Source organism: Neoarius graeffei, chromosome 19 (assembly GCF_027579695.1).
Source record: "Neoarius graeffei isolate fNeoGra1 chromosome 19, fNeoGra1.pri, whole genome shotgun sequence".
Lineage (NCBI taxonomy): Eukaryota > Metazoa > Chordata > Actinopteri > Siluriformes > Ariidae > Neoarius > Neoarius graeffei.
In genome coordinates, this window is record NC_083587.1 from 8,672,721 (window position 1) to 8,693,543 (window position 20,823).

The 20,823-nt window shown below is 40.5% G+C and overlaps 1 protein-coding gene across 1 annotated transcript in view; it reads left to right on the top strand.

Annotated features, from left to right (window-relative positions):
- The window catches only part of LOC132867696 (zinc finger protein 883-like), a 57,453-nt gene that overhangs the window by 29,830 nt on the left and 6,800 nt on the right, over positions 1-20,823 (top strand). Inside the window, exons 4-5 of the mRNA XM_060900706.1 lie at positions 20,390-20,457; positions 20,628-20,806. Coding sequence (XP_060756689.1) covers positions 20,390-20,457; positions 20,628-20,806 — 247 coding nt within the window. The remainder of the gene's footprint in view (positions 1-20,389; positions 20,458-20,627; positions 20,807-20,823) is intronic.

The window sequence follows — 20,823 nt, forward strand, 5'->3', positions numbered from 1 at the left end:
ATCATAGACTTCAGGAAAAAGAAAACGGACTTTCAGCCTATTCTCATCAGTGCGCAATATGTGGAGAGGATCCTGGACTTCTGGTTCCTTGGGGTGCACATAGAGGAGGAGCTGACCTGGAGCTCTAATGCCACACAGTGATAAAGAATGCACAGCAGAGACTTTACTTCCTGATGATCCTCAGGATGAACGACCTCCCTCAAAAACTGCTTGTGTCCTTCTATTGTTGCTCCATGGAGAACATACTTACATACATACTGCATCAGTGTGTGGTTTGTCAGCTGCACAGGAGCAGAGAGAAAAGTGCTCCAGAGGGTTGTCACCACCACCCAGATGATCATCGGATGCCCTCTTCCCTGCCTGGAAGAGCTTTACGGTTCCTGCTGCCTCAAAAGAACCCTCAATATATTAAAAGATCCGTCCCACCCCAGAAATTCTCTGTTTGAACTGCTGCCCTTGGGCAGGCAGTTCAGGTCAATTAAGAGATGGACAAATAGACCCCTTGCACATGACGTTACGCATCACGTGATAATTGACCCCCAGGTGAAAAGACACCAGTTTTCGTGTAAGCAAGGCTTAACCAGTCTTAAATATGGTTCATTTTTGCGCTGTTTTTGGTTGTTCCAATCATTTAAATCGAGGAATAGATAAAAGATATTACCATTTCCCTGCTATGAAGAAAATTGTTAACAAAGAGAAGCAAATGCTTCAAGAACAATGAAGAAATGAGTGGTTAAAGAGAATACAGCGAGAGGAGTTAACCCTGAAAACTCCAGAGAAATTTGTGACTATTTAAAAGGGTTTTTTTTTAAAATAGACAGGCGCAACAGAGTATGGAAGAGTTTGTTTAAGAATCTCCTTTTATTTCTGCTCACATTTGAATTAGCTTCTTCATGAAAGTGTTCAGACAAAATCAAATGATTTTCTTCCAGATGAACCAACTTCCTCATTCGACATGGAAAACCCAGATTGGGTACCAAACAAACAACGCTGACATAATTCGTTAAAAAACCCAACAAGGAGCGACATGCTCCTGATGCATCCTGAAAGAACAGAAAAGATTAAGAGCAAAAAGTGCTGAAGCTTTGCTTCTGTTATCAGAGGAACTCAGTCCTATGCAGAATGTCAACCTGGAGCCAGAGTGTAGTAATGAACCTACAGTTTGAGAGAGTTCTACACAAACGCACTGAACTTTACAACAGCTGCAGGCATGTGAAATGGAAATAAACCGACTAAGGCAGGAAAAACTATTTTGGATAAAATTGTTACTGTCTGTTGCACACTTATCAACCTGTGTAACTCAGTTGTGCCTTTTTGAATAGAGAATAAATGAAGAGGGAACTGAACATGAACAGTTTATTGAAATTATTATTACAAGGGTGATTATAGTTAACTATATGATTATAGTTAGCTATATGACTACAGCTACAACTGGAATGTGCCGATTCTGTTTGCATTTATAATTATTGTACCATCCACTATTAGATAAAATTTAAATAAAATCTTACAACATTGTTTGAAAGTCTAGAGCAAGATAACGTTAGTTTACAAATAATACTACTTCAGAGATTTGTTTCTTTTTTAACAAATCATAAATATCAATGTATAAATTTAGACTTCTTTTGTCCATTAAACTTGCATGAAATGGAAATTTCTCTTTAGTAGTGGCATAAAAGACACACAGAGACAAACACACATCACAGTCAGCATAATACTCAATAAATAAATAAATGGGGAAGAAAAAGTGTTCTTAAGGAACAGTTACTCTGTCCATTTCACTCAGTTAAATATTAAAAAGTTAAAAGAAAAAGATGTAGAAACACCATACTAATACTAAAAACTTTTAAGATGCACAACCTAACTATAATGTGTCACTATCGCTTAGGCAGTTCTTTGTTGAGAATGGTCACAGCTGATGGAATAAATGACCGCTTGTAACCATTCTTCCTAGTCATTGGGACTTTAAGTCTCCGTCCTGATGGCAGCATCTGGAAAGCACAGTGTAGAGGGTGAGTGGGGTCCTGGTAGACTTGAAATGCTTTTTTTGTTAGAGCCTGTGTATATAGGTGTGAAAGTTGCAATTGTTTGTGTCCAATAATTTTTCCAGCCTGGTTGACGATCTGTATCAGTGTGGTTTGTTTGTTTGTTTTTTGACAGAGAGGTGCCCATACCATGACACGATGTTAAATGTCAGCACACACTCTGTCACTGATTTGTAGACCATGGTCATTGTCCGCTGACTAGTGTTCAGGTTCCTGAGTTTCCTCAGAAGAGCCAGGTGCTGTCTCCCTTTTTTGAATGTATAGTCCACATGTTCTTGAAATTGTAACTGACTGTCTATTATTGTTCCAAGGTATTTGAATTGAGTGACCTGCTCCACTTCCTGACCCTTCATGCTGATTGGCCTGAAGGCATGCCCAGAATCTTTGTTGCCTCCCTTCTTGCTGCTTCCCAGCCACATCTCCTTGGTCTTGGTGACGTTGAGATCCAGGAAGCTGCTATCAAACCATGCAGCTAGGGTGTTGATGTACTGCAGGTAGGGGGAGCTGTCTGTGTCCCGCAGGCAAGCAATTAGGGCCATGTCATCTGCATACTTGATGAGGGAGAGGTCATCACTGTTGCATTGTATCTCGTTTGTGTATATGGAGAAAAGCAGGGGTGATAATACACATCCTTGAGGAACACCGGTGTTGAGGACTAGAGAGTCAGAGAGGCAGTTGTTAATACACACACGCTGGGGCCGGTTTCTCAGAAAGTCCCTGATGAGAAGGACTAGGCCACTACTAACTTTCAGGTCACAGAGGCGCTGTAAGAGGAGGTGTGGCTGCACAGTATTAAAAGCTGAGGAGAAATCCATGAAGAGAATGCGGGCATGAGTTTTTGGTTTATCCAGGTGACCTATGTATGTTGTGTAGGAGGGTGTGTGGGGCGTCCTCCACCCCTCTGTTGGTACGATAGGCAAATTGCATAGGGTCCAGTGATCCTGCTACCTGGCGGGTCAGATCATTGCGAATTAGACGCTCCATGCATTTGCTGAGGATGGGTGTGAGAGCAATGGGTCTGAAGTCGTTATTTGTTTTGGCATGGGGAGTTTTAAGTACAGGGATGATAGTCGCTGTCTTCCAAGCTTGAGGATAGAAGTTGCAGTCCAGGAACAGCTGGAATACTTTGGTGATAGTTGGACCTAGTTGGGCCGCACATTCCTTTAACACCCTCCCCTTGAGTCCATCTGGACCTGGGGCTTTGTGAGGGTTAAGCCTCTGGAGTATGGAAGTTACTGTGTGTTCTTGAATAATCATTGGGTCAGAGATCAGACCAGTGCAGACAGCGTCACACTCTTTTTGAAAATCATGTATATCGAATCTAGAGTAAAATCTGTTTAGATTGTTTGCTAGCTGGACAGGGTCCTCGTCACACTGGCAAATGTGTTTTTTCTCCCTACCCATCATTTTGTTCAACCCTCTCCATGCATCTCTAGCATTACCAGTCTTCAGTTTTCCTTCAACCTTATCCTTGTAATCCAGTTGGGCCTTTTTTATTAGCCGTCTGACTTCCTTGGTCAGTTCTTTTGTTTTTTCTAGGTTACTCTCCATGAAGGCTATTTTCTTCAGATTTAAATGGTGTTTCAGTTCTTTAGGCCAAAAAAAAAAAAGTGTGTTTCCGGTTACGTAGATTTCAAAACTAGGGTCGGTAGGCAGGCTTTTTTTTTTTTTTGAATTTTTTTTTCAAGATGGCTGCCATAACCTATATTTAGACAGGAATAATTTCACAAAATTTAATGAATTTCCTTGCAGGTCACCTAAGTTACCACCTTCTGATGAATCTGATGCAGCATGAGACACCTTTTAACATGAATATTTCTGTAAATATAACAGCTCAATGGAGCACTTGCATGTGACGTCACAGCCAATCCAGATTGTGACTGACGCCATCTTGTCGGTCAAACGCCATATTCCGCCTTCTACTTCTGCTTCTGGTTCTACTTCTGCTTTTACTTCTACCTTTTCTTCTGGAAAACCCTACTATATACAATTCTACTACAACGGCTGCGGCTACAAGCTCTCCCTACCTGTGCACGTTTTTTATGTTTTTTGTATGTATTTTTGCGTGTTGTTCGTCTGTACCGGACTTCAATATCCACTACAAACGTATGGACTTACTGGGCATTGGTTTCCAGCAGAAAATGACGGTTTGTAGCGATTTCCATCGCATGCACAACATTCCGGATGAGATAGCGAGACCAGCGGGGTCTCCGTGGATTGTTATTGGAAGCAAAGCGAAGGAGGCGGCGTCGGGAGCGGAAGCAAAAGCGAGGCTGCAGGCAGAGCCGACCTGTTGACTAAGCTCAGAAAACAGCCACTCAAACCTCCACTGCTAAGCCCCTACCTCTCCAACACCAGATCCATGTAAACAAGACGGACGATTTGGAATCACAGCTGGAATTACCTTATTCTATTCTATAATCGGCTGGTCAGTGCTATACTCAATACTTAAGTGACTTACCCATCCAATGAGGATTCTTGTTTACAATATGCCACATCTGAGTCGCTGACAAATCCTGAATTTCTGTAAAGATAACTGTCCAGAGATTTATAGGCACGCAGTGCTTCACCACTGAACAGCAAGGGAAAGTTAATGAGGTAATTATACACGTCCGGGTATTCCGCTGGCAGTTCAAAATCCGGTCGTGAAAACTCCGTCCGGTAAGCCATAAGGGTCACTAATCTGTAGATCATTTATTTTAGACATATATCTAGTTACAGTGGTGCTTGAAAGTTTGTGAACCCTTTCGAATTTTCTATATTTCTGCATACATATGACCTAAAACATCATCAGATTTTCACACAAGTCCTAAAAGTAGATAAAGAGAACCCAGTTAAACAAATGAGACAAAAATATTGTACTTGGTCATTTATTTATTGAGGAAAATGATCCAATATTACATATCTGTGAGTGGCAAAAGTATGTGACCCTTTGCTTTCAGTATCTGGTGTGACCCCCTTGTGCAGCAATAACTGCAACTAAACGTTTGCAGTAACTGTTGATCAGTCCTGCACACCGGCTTGGAGGAATTTTAGCCCATTCCTCCGTACAGAACAGCTTCAACTCTGGGATGTTGGTGGGTTTCCTCACATGAACTGCTCGCTTCAGGTCCTTCCACAACATTTCCATTGGATTAAGGTCAGGACTTTGACTTGGCCATTCCAAAACATTAACTTTATTCTTCTTTAACCATTCTTTGGTAGAACGACTTGTGTGCTTAGGGTCGTTGTCTTGCTTCATGACCCACCTTCTCTTGAGATTCAGTTCATGGACAGATGTCCTGACATTTTCCTTTAGAATTCGCTGGTATAATTCAGAATTCATTGTTCCATCAATGATGGCAAGCCGTCCTGGCCCAGATGCAGCAAAACAGGCCCAAACCATGATACTACCACCACCATGTTTCACAGATGGGAGAAGGTTCTTCTGCTGGAATGCAGTGTTTTCCTTTCTCCAAACATAACACTTCTCATTTAAACCAAAAAGTTCTATTTTGGTTTCATCCGCCCACAAAACATTTTTCCAATAGCCTTCTGGCTTGTCCACGTGATCTTTAGCAAACTGCAGACGAGCAGCAATGTTGTTTTTGGACAGCAGTGGCTTTCTCCTTGCAACCCTGCCATGCACACCATTATTGTTCAGTGTTCTCCTGATGGTGGACTCATGAACATTAAGATTAGCCAATGTGAGAGAGGCCTTCAGTCGCTTAGAAGTTACCCTGGGGTCCTTTGTGACCTCGCCAACTATTACATGCCTTGCTCTTGGAGTGATCTTTGTTGGTCGACCACTCCTGGGGAGGGTAACAATGGTCTTGAATTTCCTCCATTTGTACACAATCTGTCTGACTGTGGATTGGTGGAGTCCAAATTCTTTAGAGATGGTTTTGTAACCTTTTCCAGCCTGATGAGCATCAACAACGCTTTTTCTGAGGTCCTCAGAAATCTCCTTTGTTCGTGCCATGATACACTTCCACAAACATGTGTTGTGAAGATCAGACTTTGATAGATCCCTGTTCTTTAAATAAAACAGGGTGCCCACTCACACCTGATTGTCATCCCATTGATTGAAAACACCTGACTCTAATTTCACCTTCAAATTAACTGCTAATCCTAGAGGTTCATATACTTTTGCCACTCACAGATATGTAATATTGGATCATTTTCCTCAATAAATAAATGACCAAGTGTAATATTTTTGTCTCATTTGTTTAACTGGGTTCTCTTTATCTACTTTTAGGACTTGTGTGAAAATCTGATGTTTTAGATCATATGCAGAAATGTAGAAAATTCTAAAGGGTTCACAAACTTTCAAGCACCACTGTATCTGTTCATTAGAAAAATGAGCCGTGTAGTCCGTCGGTTGAAATTGATCCATTCTGTACACGAGTGCAGCAGTATTCAGCGGTGTTTTTGACCGACAAGATGGCGGTTGTGTACTTTCTGGTCACGTGACTGCAAGATCTCTATACACCCTGGGTGCCCACTACGTCGATCGCGATCGACCGGTCGATCTCGAAGGCAGGGATGGTAGATCTCATGATTGATATGTAAATATTAATATATTTGTTATGAAATTAAAAAAAAAAAAAAAACATTGTGGTCATTTTTACATGTAAACAAATTCGCTTTTTCCCTGAAGCGAAATGTCAGAGCGCTGCGTCAAAAAAATTGTTACATTAGGTTACCATGACAACCAGCAAAATGAAACTGCTGGTTTCAAAGATGCAGCGCCGTGATTTAGGAAACTTCTGAAACCTCGCCTCGGAGCTGGAGATGCAAGGGAGGGCGTTTGCGCAACTTAACAGTGCACGCTACACTGAGCAGATTGAAATTCTCCAGTCAGAGTTTGAGAAGCGATTTCAAGACTTTGCTTTGCTCAAGCCACTAGCTACATTCATGTGCCACCCATTCGGGGAAGATACTGAGGTGGATTCCCTCGCCTCAAAAGTTGCGGCACTGTTTCAGCTGAACACGTCTGCCGTGGAAGACGAGATGCTGATGCTGCAGTCTGACATCGAGTTGAAGTCCAGGGCGCATGGGCCGTTTTGGAATTTACTCACGGAGGCGAAGTACCCGAACATGCGGCAATGTGCCACCTCCTTAACCGCATTGTTCGGCTCCACTTATTTCGCATATGAAGATCATTAAGTCCAAATACCGCTCCAGTATGTCCAACGATCATCTCGAGGCCTGCTTGAGGCTCGCTACCAGCAGCTACTGTCCGGACTATGCAGCCCTCTCTGACTCCCTCCAGTGCCGATCATCATCGGATTAAGATCTGATTTAGGGCCTACATCAGTATGCTATGTATTAAAGTTGTGCTGTTGCTAAGTTCCACGGTTAAAAAAAAAAGAAAAGAAAGAAGGAAAAAAATATAAAAGAAGGAAAAATGTTTTTATATAAAATTGTTGTAAATGTCAAATCTCTGTCTAGCAGGCTATACAAAAGTCAATTGATGTGAACAAAAATGTTTTGGGGTTTACAATGCCTGTCTGGATGCATTTAACTTTTTTTTCTAAACATAGCCCATTTTTTTTTTTACAGTGGGCTTGTTCCATGTTTACATATTAGTAGTTTGCGGTTTATAAAAGTTAACAGTGATTTGAACAAAAATACGTTTAGGAGTACAAAGCTTATGCATTTAACATAATTTGAATGTAGATTTCAGTCACCTTTTTGTATGCATGTTTGCATATTATTAAACAAATTGCATGTGAATGTTTATAAATCAAAACAAGTGTCATTATTGTTATTATTATTATTATTATTATTAGTAGTAGTAGTAGTAGTCCTAGTAGTAGTAGTACTAGTAGTCATAGTAGGCCTAGTAGTGGTAACAACCTAGTCCGAGTAGATCATATTAACATGGTCATTTTAAAAGTAGCTCGCGAATCAAAATATTGTGGGCACCCCTGCTATACACCATGAGAGAGAGAGAGAGAGAGAGCAGCCCCTCCCCTCTCTGCTCCCTGAGTGGAGCTCGTCGCCTTGGTAACGGTGCAGGGAAAAGACACAATATAACAAGCAAAGAGCGCTTTTTCTCAGAGTTCCCTCTCCTCGAACAACGCTGATTTACACGGAAACGAAAGGAGCTATTCACAAAATTCTTTCACACTGAGTGCTACAAGGCTCCCATGAACACACGTATTTATTTTTTTTTGTCCCTAGTGTAAAAAATGTGGACACTAGAGCGAGTTAAAAACAAGTGACTTTTCTGATTTTGCAGTAAAAGCGCTGCCACGTTTATAATGTGAGTCTATGGGAGAGCGCGGCTGTCCTCTCCTTACTTTCAGGCTTCTCATTCAAAAACTGTAAATCCTATCGCTCAGGGAGACACTTGTCTTGATTCACACAATGTGTGACTACAACTTTTGAGAAAGTTGTGTGTGTAGAGTGAAAATTGTGGCTGAGAAAACAGTTTAAATGAGAAAGTCAGAGCTTTTTTTTTCAAGCTGCCTACACTCTAAACTCCTGAGCTCCACTGGTGTGTAACGCCATAGACACCCATTATAAAGCCGGAATTTCTCCAGGTGTGATCATGGTGCTTGATCTGTGACTGATCAAAAAGTATAGAGCCTAGCAAAAAGTTGAATGCCAGATCCACAGAGGAAAAGTTTCTCTACGTTTTAAAGTTTGAATCATGTCTCTAGGTGAAAGCATGCCAGAGCAGCGGATGTTTGAAAATGTGTGTAGTTTTTCAAATAATTCCATAGAAATGAATGGGAAATTTATCTAGGTCAAAGAAAATGAAATTAAGCACTGTAAATAATGTAAATGATTTATATGACTAAAGGTTACAATAAAAAAAAACTTGGATTACATTGCTTTGTTTGCACTTATATGATATGACACTTTTATCCAAAGTGACTTTACGGTTTTTTACAGTGTTACAGTCCCTGTAGCAATGTTGGGGTAGGTGCCTTGCTCAAGGGCATTTCATCTATTGATGGTATGGCTGATGGCTTTCAAAACATCTCTGAATGGGGCAACAGGTATATTACATAAAAATGGATAACGGTAATGGTGAAAATGATAAGTTGGCCTTATATATGCCAACAGATATTCAAGGTATAAGTAGATGAAATGAACATAAAAGGGGTCTTATTTTCAACTAAAGTGTACTGCAGATGTAGTGAGTTGAAACATTTTCTGAATGAGCTAGTTGGCCCCTTTAAATAAACGGGTATCTATTCATACAGTGAGATCACCAAAGTTTAATAAACTAAAATGCAATAACTAATTTTGAAGTAGATGATGTATAGGACATGTGTCACTTGTGTTTTGTGACTTATTGTAAAAATGATATAAAAGGTTCAAAATCGCATAGTTACAAATATAATAGTAACTTCATATGATAATATTAACCACTGGTTATTTCAGAGAGGAAAAAAATGGGGACACTATTGCTTCCATTCGGGACAATACAACACAGAATTCGGGACCACTGGGGGACACAAAGAAAAAAAGTTAATTTTGAGCCCTGATCACCTGGCTTCATTTTACAAACTTACTACAGAAAATAAACAGACAAAGACAAATTCGCCACACGCCACTACCGAGGGTCAGCACATACGGATGCGCCCCTCTAGCACGTTGCACATTGTTGAGTGCAAATAGCTCTGTAACTTGATGTCCTTGAGGTTGTTGAGACATGGCGGGCCGGGAATACCATCTAGCCCACAGTTCAAGTAGTAGTCCTTTGAGAGTAAATGCTCAGGCTTTTGCAGCATTCTGTTCCCTAAAGCTGATGTCGGTAAAAATTCTTTACACAAAGGTTTTCTTGTTTATATAGTAGGGTGTGCAGTTTTTTGTTTTTTTTTTTGAACTGTTCTTCCATGTCCGGATTCTTCCGGAAAAGGAAAGTACATTCCAACATGTAGCCAACACTAGGCCACAAATCTGCACCGTCACTCCATTGGTTTTGAGGAATTTTGTACAGATCATAGCCACTAATAAACTCTAATTTCCATGTATCCTTCACTTCTTTAAGATTATCCAAGTAATCCGTTAGTAGAGCTTTTTTAGCTGTCTGAAGAAAACTACAACAGCAACGGACGTCTGACATCTTTGCTTGGCTTCAGTATGTAAACAAAGTTTGCTTGTCCTACAGGTATAGGGTAGGGTAGTAACCATTGCTAACGTAAATGTGATGTCAGTGTAAGGGGTCTATAGACCGAAAAAGAGCTTCTACCCAAGAGCCATAACTGCACTAAACAGTGCTTGTTTTAAAGGGACCGTGCAATTTAAAAACAAAAAACAGCAGTGTGAATGTTTTGTGCGTGTATGTCTTTTTAGAGTTTTTGAGTTGTTAATATATATTATATGGACATATTTCTTTATTTTTAATAAGCAGATGTTGCACTGGTAGGATGGCATCCAATTTCGTTGTACGATATGCAGTGACACGTTTTTATATTCAAAAGTGGAGCTCTCCGTCTCATGATTTCTCCTTCCACACACACTTGCCACATTAGTTCGCTACCTGTCAAGTTAAACGTGTAAAAACAAAAATGTCCAAGTCTATTGCAATACTTCATAAAACTAAACACATTCCAAGCCAAAAATCATTGCACGCACTTTATAATTCTCTGCTTGTTCCATACATAACTTATTGTGTGGAGGTCTGGGGAAATGCAATCACAAACCCGATCTTCATATTGCAGAAAAGAGCTATTGGGATCATACACAACGTATGTTATAGTGAACCAACCAATCAGTTTATAAACTTGAATGGCCTTAAATTTCGTGATTTTGTGGATTACAAAATTGCTCAATTTATGTTTAAAATCAAAAACAAAACTATCCCTGACTGTATTCAGAGTTTTTTTCAAATCAGAGAGAATCATTATGAATTGAAAGGAACTCATATGTTTGTTAAAACAAAGTTCAGAACAAATGTGAAATAGAGGTGTATATCTATAACAGGAGTTAATTTATGGATTGGTCTTGAAAATGAAATTAAACTGTGTAAAGGCCTTAAAGCATACAAACATAAGATTATCAGTAAGTACAAAACTGAGATATGAAATATGTTTGGAAAAAAATGGTTTGATTTAAATTTGATCCAGCTACTTGATATGTAACGCTACAGAATACGAACACGGCAAAATCCAATATGTATGTTTTGGTGTTCATTTGAAATTAAAAGCTGTAAAATTGTATTGAACAAAATGTAACAGATACTATTGTTACTATTATAATTTTAGGGTTTTTTTTCCTTTTTATTTCTTTCCTTAATTCCTTTGGCATAAAAAAAAAGATTTATTAATTTATGAAATGTGATGAGGGTAGACGCATTAAGCTTTTGCTTCAGTCTAATCCTTTTTGGTCTTTCTTGCTGATATGTATGTAACCAGTGTGTGTTATTGAAAGTTGAAATGACCGAAATAAATAATTAAATCTAAAATAAGCAGATGTTGCACTGGTAGGATGGCGTCCAATTTCGTTGTACGATATGCAATGACACACTTTTATATTCAAAAGCGGAGCTCTCCGTCTCATGATTTCTCCTTCCACATACACTTGCCACATTAGTTCACTACCCGTCAAGTTTATTTTTGAACATCAACATGCTTCAGGATATGTTGCATAATCACGATCACCTACTTCTATGTTTGAGTTGAGAGAGATTTCTTTCACAGCTACCCTAACTTGCAAAAGAACAGGTAGCTTTTCCACTGGCAGTAGTTATTTAAAAAAAAACAGACAGAATAATAGTGTTTCCCTCAGGATTTTGTGAAACTAGGGTCAGTGGCCCTCGCTCTGGGGGCATGCTCCCCTGTGAGATAATTTTGTTTATTTTAAAGTTAAATGTATCAAACTGGTGCACTTTGAGAGCAAAATTAAGAGTTTTAGATCTATGAAGAACTTGTACAAAACAATTTTGTGCTTTAGTAATTTAAGCATAAACACACTGATTGTATCGATATGAATGGTGATGCCACAGCAAAAAGGCCAAACCCGCAAAGCATGGTTAAGGAGTTTCACAGTTCATAAACAGTTAAAAAAATGACTAGAGCATACACTTCAGCCCTCAAAGAAATGAAGCAGAAGTGGTTACCTGTGTTCAACCGGTTTATTTATTTTTTTAGAAAATTTAAAATATTGAATAGAGAACATGCAGAATAATTTCATTTTAGCCAAAAATAAACCTATTTTGAACTCTGGTTAGAGCATGCACTTGTGTTTTGAATGACGAATACATGCTACCGGATGTGTTGGCAGCTTTTCTGACTCAAATAAGCTAAAACTCTACAAATTTAACCGTGCACTGTTTTCAAGCGAGGAGATGAGATTCGGACATGCTGATGTTAACGTTCTCTAAGCTCAAGTTTGATGAATGCTAATTATCAATGCTAACTTCTCCATTGATGTTATCTGTTTGCTGTTTTAAATTGATAACCATTGTATTGTGTTTGGACTAGTGGATGACTGGAGTGGACACTTCATGTTATCAGTCTCAAATCAAATGGTGTTTGTGTTCTGAAAATGCTTCCGTCACTACAGTCTAGGTAACTCATGGAAAACACTGTAATGAGCGTTGCCTCACGTTTTTAATAAATGATACAATTGCCTGTCTGATTTACCTATCTGTTTTAATAATTATTTGACAATCTGCTGTCATGCAATCTGGGTCAAATTTTGCAAATGACCTTCTAGCCCATCATAATGTGTGTGACATTCTTCATAATCGATAGCCAACTTTTAATTTGGTGTGCCTTGACATTCTGATTTGACCTTTAATGTGCTTCAGCCCCAACAAGCTTGGAAATCTCTGGTACATATGATAATCAGTTATGGTTGGGCAAGTTACAGCAGTTTTAAGTGAACATGCAGCCTAGCCCATCTGTAAAGTCCTTCCCGCTCCATGCAGTCAGGCACATTGGGCGGCGCTGACCTTCGTTTCCATAGCCCTCGGCCTCTCACCTATACAGCTAGGGTTACAGGGGGGCTAGTCCTCTGGTAACCGCGAGAGGCAACAGCCTAGTCTATAGCTATGTTTTAATGTCCATTTTAAGCTCTTCATTCTGGTCCTTGAAAATGGCATTGCAGGCCAATTCAGGGTGCTGATGCCCAAACAGTTTGTAGATTTATTTATTTTTTTAAACATTTGGAAGCCTATGCCTCTAATGCCTGGTTTGTTTGTTTTTTTAGCTCCTCCTTAAATTTTTGACCTTTCCATGGCTTTTGTTTCACTGCTGCACACTGCTTTTGCATTAGTGTAGAATGTTAATGTGCATTAGCTAACTTGGTTGTGATTGACCGGTGAGAACACGTATGCTGTCATGTGAACCTGAAATGACAGGCCCACAGAGAGGGCCGGTAAAAGCATGGCAAAACAAAATCTCTGTTCATTATGCCCTGACGAATAAATGTGACCCAAGATAGCTGGTTCTGTTAACACAGTCATCCTAGCTTACTTCTCAAGGGAATTTTTACAGCTAGGGGAAATATCCTGAGCAAAATCCATTCCAGTATGTTGCCTTCCCTCTTTTTCACATTCCTGACCGTAGTTGGGAAGCGGGAGTGAATCCGGTTTGCTAGACTCGCTCACTTCCCTGCTCGTATGGCTTTCATAATGCTCCTGGATTCTAACGGGTATATGAGTCAGGACACACACACGACATTGGTCTGAACAAACATCTTCATATGAAAATAGGGCTCATCACCATTACAGTCATGGCTAACTCCACATACAGTGCTCAGCGTAAATGAGTACACCCCCTTTGAAAAGGAACATTTTAAACAATATCTCAATGAACACAATTTCCAAAATGTTGGCAAGACAAAGTTTAAAATAACATCTGTAATTTATAACGTGAAAGTAAGGTTAATAATATAACTTGGATTACACATTTTCAGTTTTACTCAAATTAGGGTGGTGCAAAAATGAGTACACCCCACAACAAAAACTACTGCATCTAGTACTTTGTATGGCCTCCATGATTTTTAATGACAACACCAAGTCTTCTAGGTATGGAATGAACAAGTTGGCGACATTTTGCAACATCAATCTTTTTCCATTCTTCAACAATGACTTTTAGTGACCGGATGCTGGATGGAGAGTGATGCTCAACTTGTCTCTTCAGAATTCCCCATAGGTGTTCGATTGGGTTCAGATCAGGAGACATACTTGGCCACTGAATCACTTTCACCCTGTTCTTCTTCAGAAATCCAACAGTGGCCTTAGATGTGTGTTTAGGATTATTGCCATGTTGGAAAAGTGCATAACGACCAAGGGCACGGAGTGATGGTAGCATCTTCTCTTTCAGTATAGAGCAATACATCTGTGAATTCATGATGCCATCAATGAAATGCAGCTCCCCGACACCAGCAGCACTCATGCAGCCCCACATAAGGACACTGTCACCACCATGTTTCACTGTAGGCACCATGCATTTTTCTTTGTATTCCTCACCTTTGTGACGCCATACAGTTTTGAAGCCATCAGTTCCAAAAACATTTATCTTGGTCTCCTCACTCCAGAGTATAGAGTCCCAGTAGGCTTCATCTTTGTTAGCATGGGCCCTGGCAAACTCGAGGCGGGCTTTTTTGTGCCTGGGCTTTAGGAGAGGCTTCTTTCGTGGACGGCATCCATGCATGCCATTCCTCTGCAGTGTACGCCGTATTGTGTCACCGGAAATAGTCACCCCAGTTTGGCTTTCTACTTTAGGTAACTGCAGTGAACTTGCATGCCAATTTTCTTCAACCCTTCCCATCAGAAGACGCTCCTGTCGAGGTGTTAACTTCCGTGGACGACCTGGACGTCTCTGTGAGATGGTTGCAGTTCCAGCTTTCTTAAATTTTTGTACCACTTTTTCTACAGTATTCTGACTGATAAGCTTTGCTGATCATCTTGTAGCCTTCACCTTTGTGGTGTAAAGAAATTTATTTTCTTTGGGGAATTCTGAAGAGAAAAGTTGAGCATCACTCTCCATCCAGCATCCAGTCACTAAAAGAGGTCATTGTTGAAGAATGGAAAAAGATTGATGTTGCAAAATATCACCAACTTGTTCATTCCATGCCTAGAAAACTTGTTGATGTCATTAAAAATCATGGAGGCCATACAAAGTACTAGATGTAGTAGTTTCTGTTGTGGGGTGTACTCATTTTTGCACCACCCTAATTTGAGTAAAACTGAAAAAAAAAAAAACGTGTAATCTAAGTTATATTATTAACCTTACTTTCACGTTATAAGTTAAACAGATGTTATATTAAACTTTGTCTTGTCAACATTTTGGAAATTGCTTGTGTTCATTGAGATTGTTTAAAATGTTACTTTTCAAAGGGGGTGTACTCATTTATGCTGAGTACTGTAACTTCTGCATAGTGACAAAACCAGCCATATGCTGGGGGGGAATCCGGCTAAACCCCTCCTGCAACAGGTCCTCTTAAAACTGCAGGGCATATTTTACAAGTACCATGCAACTATCTGAGGAAATTATGATTAAAACATTGATAGAATTAGACTAAAATTAAAATTGAGTTCCATTGATGAAATCTTGACCAAAAAAAAAGACTAAAATGTAACTACTATTTTCAGGACACAAGACTAAAAGTAAATTTAAAATAATTTAAATTAAAGATGAACACTGCTACACTGAACTAAAACAACATTGGCGCCCAAATAAATATTACTTGTACAGATAAAAAAATATTTTATATAAAACCCATTTAGAGACAGAACTGACTTTTAAAGTTGTGTATTTTTGTAGCTGTCTGTTTAGAGACCAAAACACAAGGGACAGATGGATATTTATCAGAGAGGTCTGAGTCACAGCACAGCTTTGCCATGTCAGAAGTAAAGGCTTTTATGAGAAACCTTTCCTTTGGCTAAATTCTGATAAAGCCTTGCCTGCATTTTCCTATAGTTACTAAATTCATCTCGGAGCTTGTCAGCTGTTTTGTGAATCTTACGATACAGTCAAAAACCTTTAATTCAGCCTTTGTGAGGCTTAATAATTTTGGCATGAGTCATTGTTCTTGTTTCTGTAAACCTCATTTAAAGCCATATACAGTGGGGCAAAAAAGTATTTAGTCAGTCACCAATTGTGCAAGTTTTCCCAAAGATGAGAGAGGCCTGTAATTTTCATCATAGGCATACCGCAACTATGAGAGACAAAATGAGAAGAAAAAAAAATCCAGAAAATCACATTGTATGATTTTTAAAGAATTTATTTGCAAATTATGGTGGAAAATAAGTATTTGGTCAATAACAAAAGTTAATCTCAATACTTTGTTATATACCCTTTGTTGGCAATGACAGAGGTCAGACGTTTTCTGTAAGTCTTCACAAGGTTTTCACACACTGTTGCTGGTATTTTGGCCCATTCCTCCATGCAGATCTCCTCTAGAGCAGTGATGTTTTGGGGCTGTCACTGGGCAACACGGACTTTCAACTCCCTCCAAAGATTTTCTATGGGGTTGAGATCTGGAGACTGGCTAGGCCACTCCAGGACCTTGAAATGCTTCTTACAGGGATGAGAATTTTCCACCGATTGGCGGATTTCTGACTTTTTCAGACCAAAATGATCGTTTTTGAGATCGATGTAAATCCGTTGAGAAAAAATTTTTTTTTTGGGGGGGGGGGTATGATTAATGATCTGTGGTCACCTTATAACACAGACATCCCAAGTCTACCGGAAGTTCTGGGAGTCTCCTGCATATTGATAGAAGCGAGCAAGAGCGTGCGCGCGCAACATTAAGGTCTGCATCACGCATCTTAGAATGTGCGCGCGCGAGGGGGTGCGTGAGGGAGACTGTGTGCAGTGTTGCCAGATACTGCTGATGTTTTCCAGCCCAAAATATGTTCAAAACCTGCCAAAAGGCACTTAAAACCACCCAATCTGGCAACACTGCCTGTGTGCCTGTTCATGTAGCGCATGCCAGACAAAGAGCATCTTGATTGGGTTACTCAGCAAAATAAGCCAATCAGCTTTCAGTGTGGGCGGGCTTTTATCTTTTTTTTTTTTCCTCGAGGACCGGAGTTTTCAGTTGTATTGAGTCAGTGCAGCCTACAGGATCGGCATGACAGAGAGCGCGCGCCCCCAAAAATATATATCAATTACATGTCATATATGTGTGTATCTTTTATAAATGGGGTTAGCTTATCTAATGTAGCATGTTGGGGAGAATCATAGTATCATATCTATTGCCGCTTTTCCACTACAAACGCGGCTGAGCCGTGCCGTGCCGTGCCGAGTCGAGCTGAGCGGGGCTGTTGGAGTTGCATTTCGACTACAACCGCGCTGAACCGTGCTGGCTGGAAGTGGGTGGACACATTGGGTGGAGTTAGCGAAAGTGGGTGGACGTCACGTGATGTCGTTAAGCAGCGCAAACAGTGACATCAGTGGCGGAACAAGTCAGAGCCGGGCCGGGGGCGGGGCAAATGACCGGGCCCTTTATTAAAGCTTATCATAACATCATTTTAGGCTACAAAATGTCCGCAACTGCGGTGTTTACCAATTTCAACACTACCGGGTGCAACTATGTTATTTAGTACATCAAGTCCTTCAAACGAACATGTAACTCAGAAACAAAAAACATTAGGATACTGTACATGGCTCATAATAAAACATCAATAGCCTATACTGCGCACATTATTTGAAGGGCATACGAATGAGCGCTCAGAGGTTGCAACGGTGACAGGAAGAGTCAGAAATAAAAGGAGGGCGGTGCAAACCTCACTGAATGCACTCTGTTTACCAATTTCAACACTACGGGGTGCAACTATGTTATTTTGTACATTAAGTCCTTCAAACGAACATGTAACTCAGAAACAAAAAAACATTAGGCGACATACTGTACATGGCTCATAATAAAACATCAATAGCCTACTGCGCGCATTATTTGAAGGGCATACGACGAGCCTTGCGCTCCGCGAACTCGTCCACGATGCTCTGTATGTCACTGATTCAGTGATCTTTTAAGCGGTAGTCTCACGACCCGAATAGTAAACAATAAACATGGAGGACATGGAGTCGTTAGTGTTGCTGGTCTTGGTGCTGTGGCTTGTTGTCACCGACAACGCCAACAGATACTGGCAAGAGCGTATAGATGAGGCGAGGCGCATAAGGCTTCAGAAATTCTCGTAATTCTTCTTCTTCCGGGTTTACGGTGTTTACAGATCCCAGCGCACTCGCGGGGCGTGTGTGGGCATGTGAGGACACTCCTCCTCACCAATCACTGCACAGGGGAGTGTCCGCTCACGCCCCCAGCCTCACTCGGCACGGTTTGGCTCGCTTCAGCCCCACTCCAAAACGGTGCGAGTTTTAGGGGCTAAGCAGGGCTGAAACGAGCTGAGTCGTGCTGTTTTTTGGTAGTCGAAACGCGAGCCGTGTCGGGCTGAAGTGAGCTGAAGTGAGCTGAAAAAGGGTAATGGAAAAGGGCCATATATTTCTGATGAAATTTTAAGTATGATAGCATGTATAACTCTCCTACTTATTGCTCATTTCATGGGGGGGGGGGGGGGGGGGAAATGCTGGTGTGTGCCGCGCGGGAGCATCTGCCCAAATTTTTTAGGCCGAGATGAACTTGTAGTTTTTGATTTAAAAAAAATTTCCAATATGTAATTCCCATTGTACATGCCTGTTCTTTAATTCAAAATCACCATCTCGATCTTCAGATTGACCACATGGTATATGTATTACATTACACAACATCCTGTCCAGATAAAACCTAGTTAGTCCACACAACAGTTGAAAGGGAAGTGATAAGTGATGTTGAATGTTGCCTGCTTAATATGCAAGACCTCCTGATAATATCAGAAGAAAGCTTAAGAGAATTATATGATAGAACTTTTTTCTGGTTTGCACTTCATTTTAAAGGATTAGAGTATTCAAAGACATGAATAGCTAAAATGCAGAAATATAATACTGTAGAGCTCGTTTATATTAAAAGGTGCATTGATTTTTTTGAAATCATCAAATGTGAATTGATTAAAAACAAGTCTCTTGTACCATATTAATCATTTTCACCTGGGAGTCCACCAAGAAGGGGAATTTATTTCCAAATAAATTGCAAATTTTTGCTGATAAAATTAATAGTTTTGGGGTTAAAAAAAAAAAAAAAAGCCAAAAATCATTAGCTCCATGGGCCCCCCCGGGCCCTGCCTCGCCCCGCCCCGCCCCGGTTTTTTCAGACTTTTAAAATATTTTTCATTCTCATCCCTGTTCTTACGAAGCCACTCCTTCGTTGCCCGGGCGGTGTGTTTGGGATCATTGTCATGCTGAAAGACCCAGCCACGTTTCATCTTCAATGCCCTTGCTGATGGAAGGAGGTTTTCACTCAAAATCTCACGATACATGGCCCCATCCATTCTTTCCTTTACACGGATCAGTCGTCCTGGTCCCTTTGCAGAAAAACAGCCCCAAAGCATGATGTTTCCACCCCCATGCTTCACAGTAGGTATGGTGTTCTTTGGATGCAACTCAGCATTCTTTCTCCTCCAAACACGACAAGTTGAGTTTTTACCAAAAAGTTCTATTTTGGTTTCATCTGACCATATGACATTTTCCCAATCCTCTTCTGGATCATCCAAATGCTCTCTAGCAAACTTCAGACGGGCCTGGACATGTACTGGCTTAAGCAGGGGGACACGTCTGGCACTGCAGGATTTGAGTCCCTGGCGGCGTAGTGTGTTACTGATGGTAGCCTTTGTTACTTTGGTCCCAGCTCTCTGCAGGTCATTCACTAGGAACCCCTGTGTGGTTCTGGGATTTTTGCTCACCGTTCTTGTGATCATTTTGACCCCACGGGGTGAGATCTTGCGTGGAGCCCCAGATCGAGGGAGATTATCAGTGGTCTTGTATGTCTTCCATTTTCTAATAATTGCTCCCACAGTTGATTTCTTCACACCAAGCTGCTTACCTATTGCAGATTCAGTCTTCCCAGCCTGGTGCAGGTCTACAATTTTGTTTCTGGTGTCCTTTGACAGCTCTTTGGTCTTGGCCATAGTGGAGTTTGGAGTGTGACTGTTTGAGGTTGTGGACAGGTGTCTTTTATACTGATAACGAGTTCAAACAGGTGCCATTAATACAGGTAACGAGTGGAGGACAAAGGAGCCTCTTAAAGAAGTTGTTACAGGTCTGTGAGAGCCAGAAGTCTTGCTTGTTTGTAGGTGACCAAATACTTATTTTACCGAGGAATTTACCAATTAATTCATTAAAAATCCTACAGTGTGATTTCCTGGATTCTTTCCCCCCCATTCTGTCTCATAGCTGAAGTGGACCTATGATGAAAATTACAGGCCACTCTCATCTTTTTAAGTGGGAGAACTTGCACAATTGGTGGCTGACTAAATACTTTAAAAAAATAAATAAATAAATAAATGTGGTATTTTTCTACAGGTATGCAGGAGCATGCAGTGTGAAGAATACATCAATGCCAAAAGAGAGACGCATGTGAATTGGATGAGGTGAGCAGTACACTAGCTGTTGGGTCGTTTTTGTGATTTGATTTTACAGCTCTTCATTTGTTGGAAGAACTTTATCTTCATGTCATTGATATCTCCACCATGCTTTCTCCAAGTCTGTAACTCTGATCTGATTTTTTACCTTTTTCTGAAACGTTGCCTCACTCTTTTAGGTATGTGAATTGTGCCCGTAATGAAGAAGAACAGAATCTTGTGGCATTTGAGTATCAAGGGAGAATTCTGTATCGTTGCTGTCAATCCATTAACCCAGGACAGGAGCTCTTGGTGTGGTATGAAGAGGAGTACACCAAAGAACTCAGTCCTGCACCTACAGGAACAACCAGACAGCAAGGTGTTACTTTTGTTTAA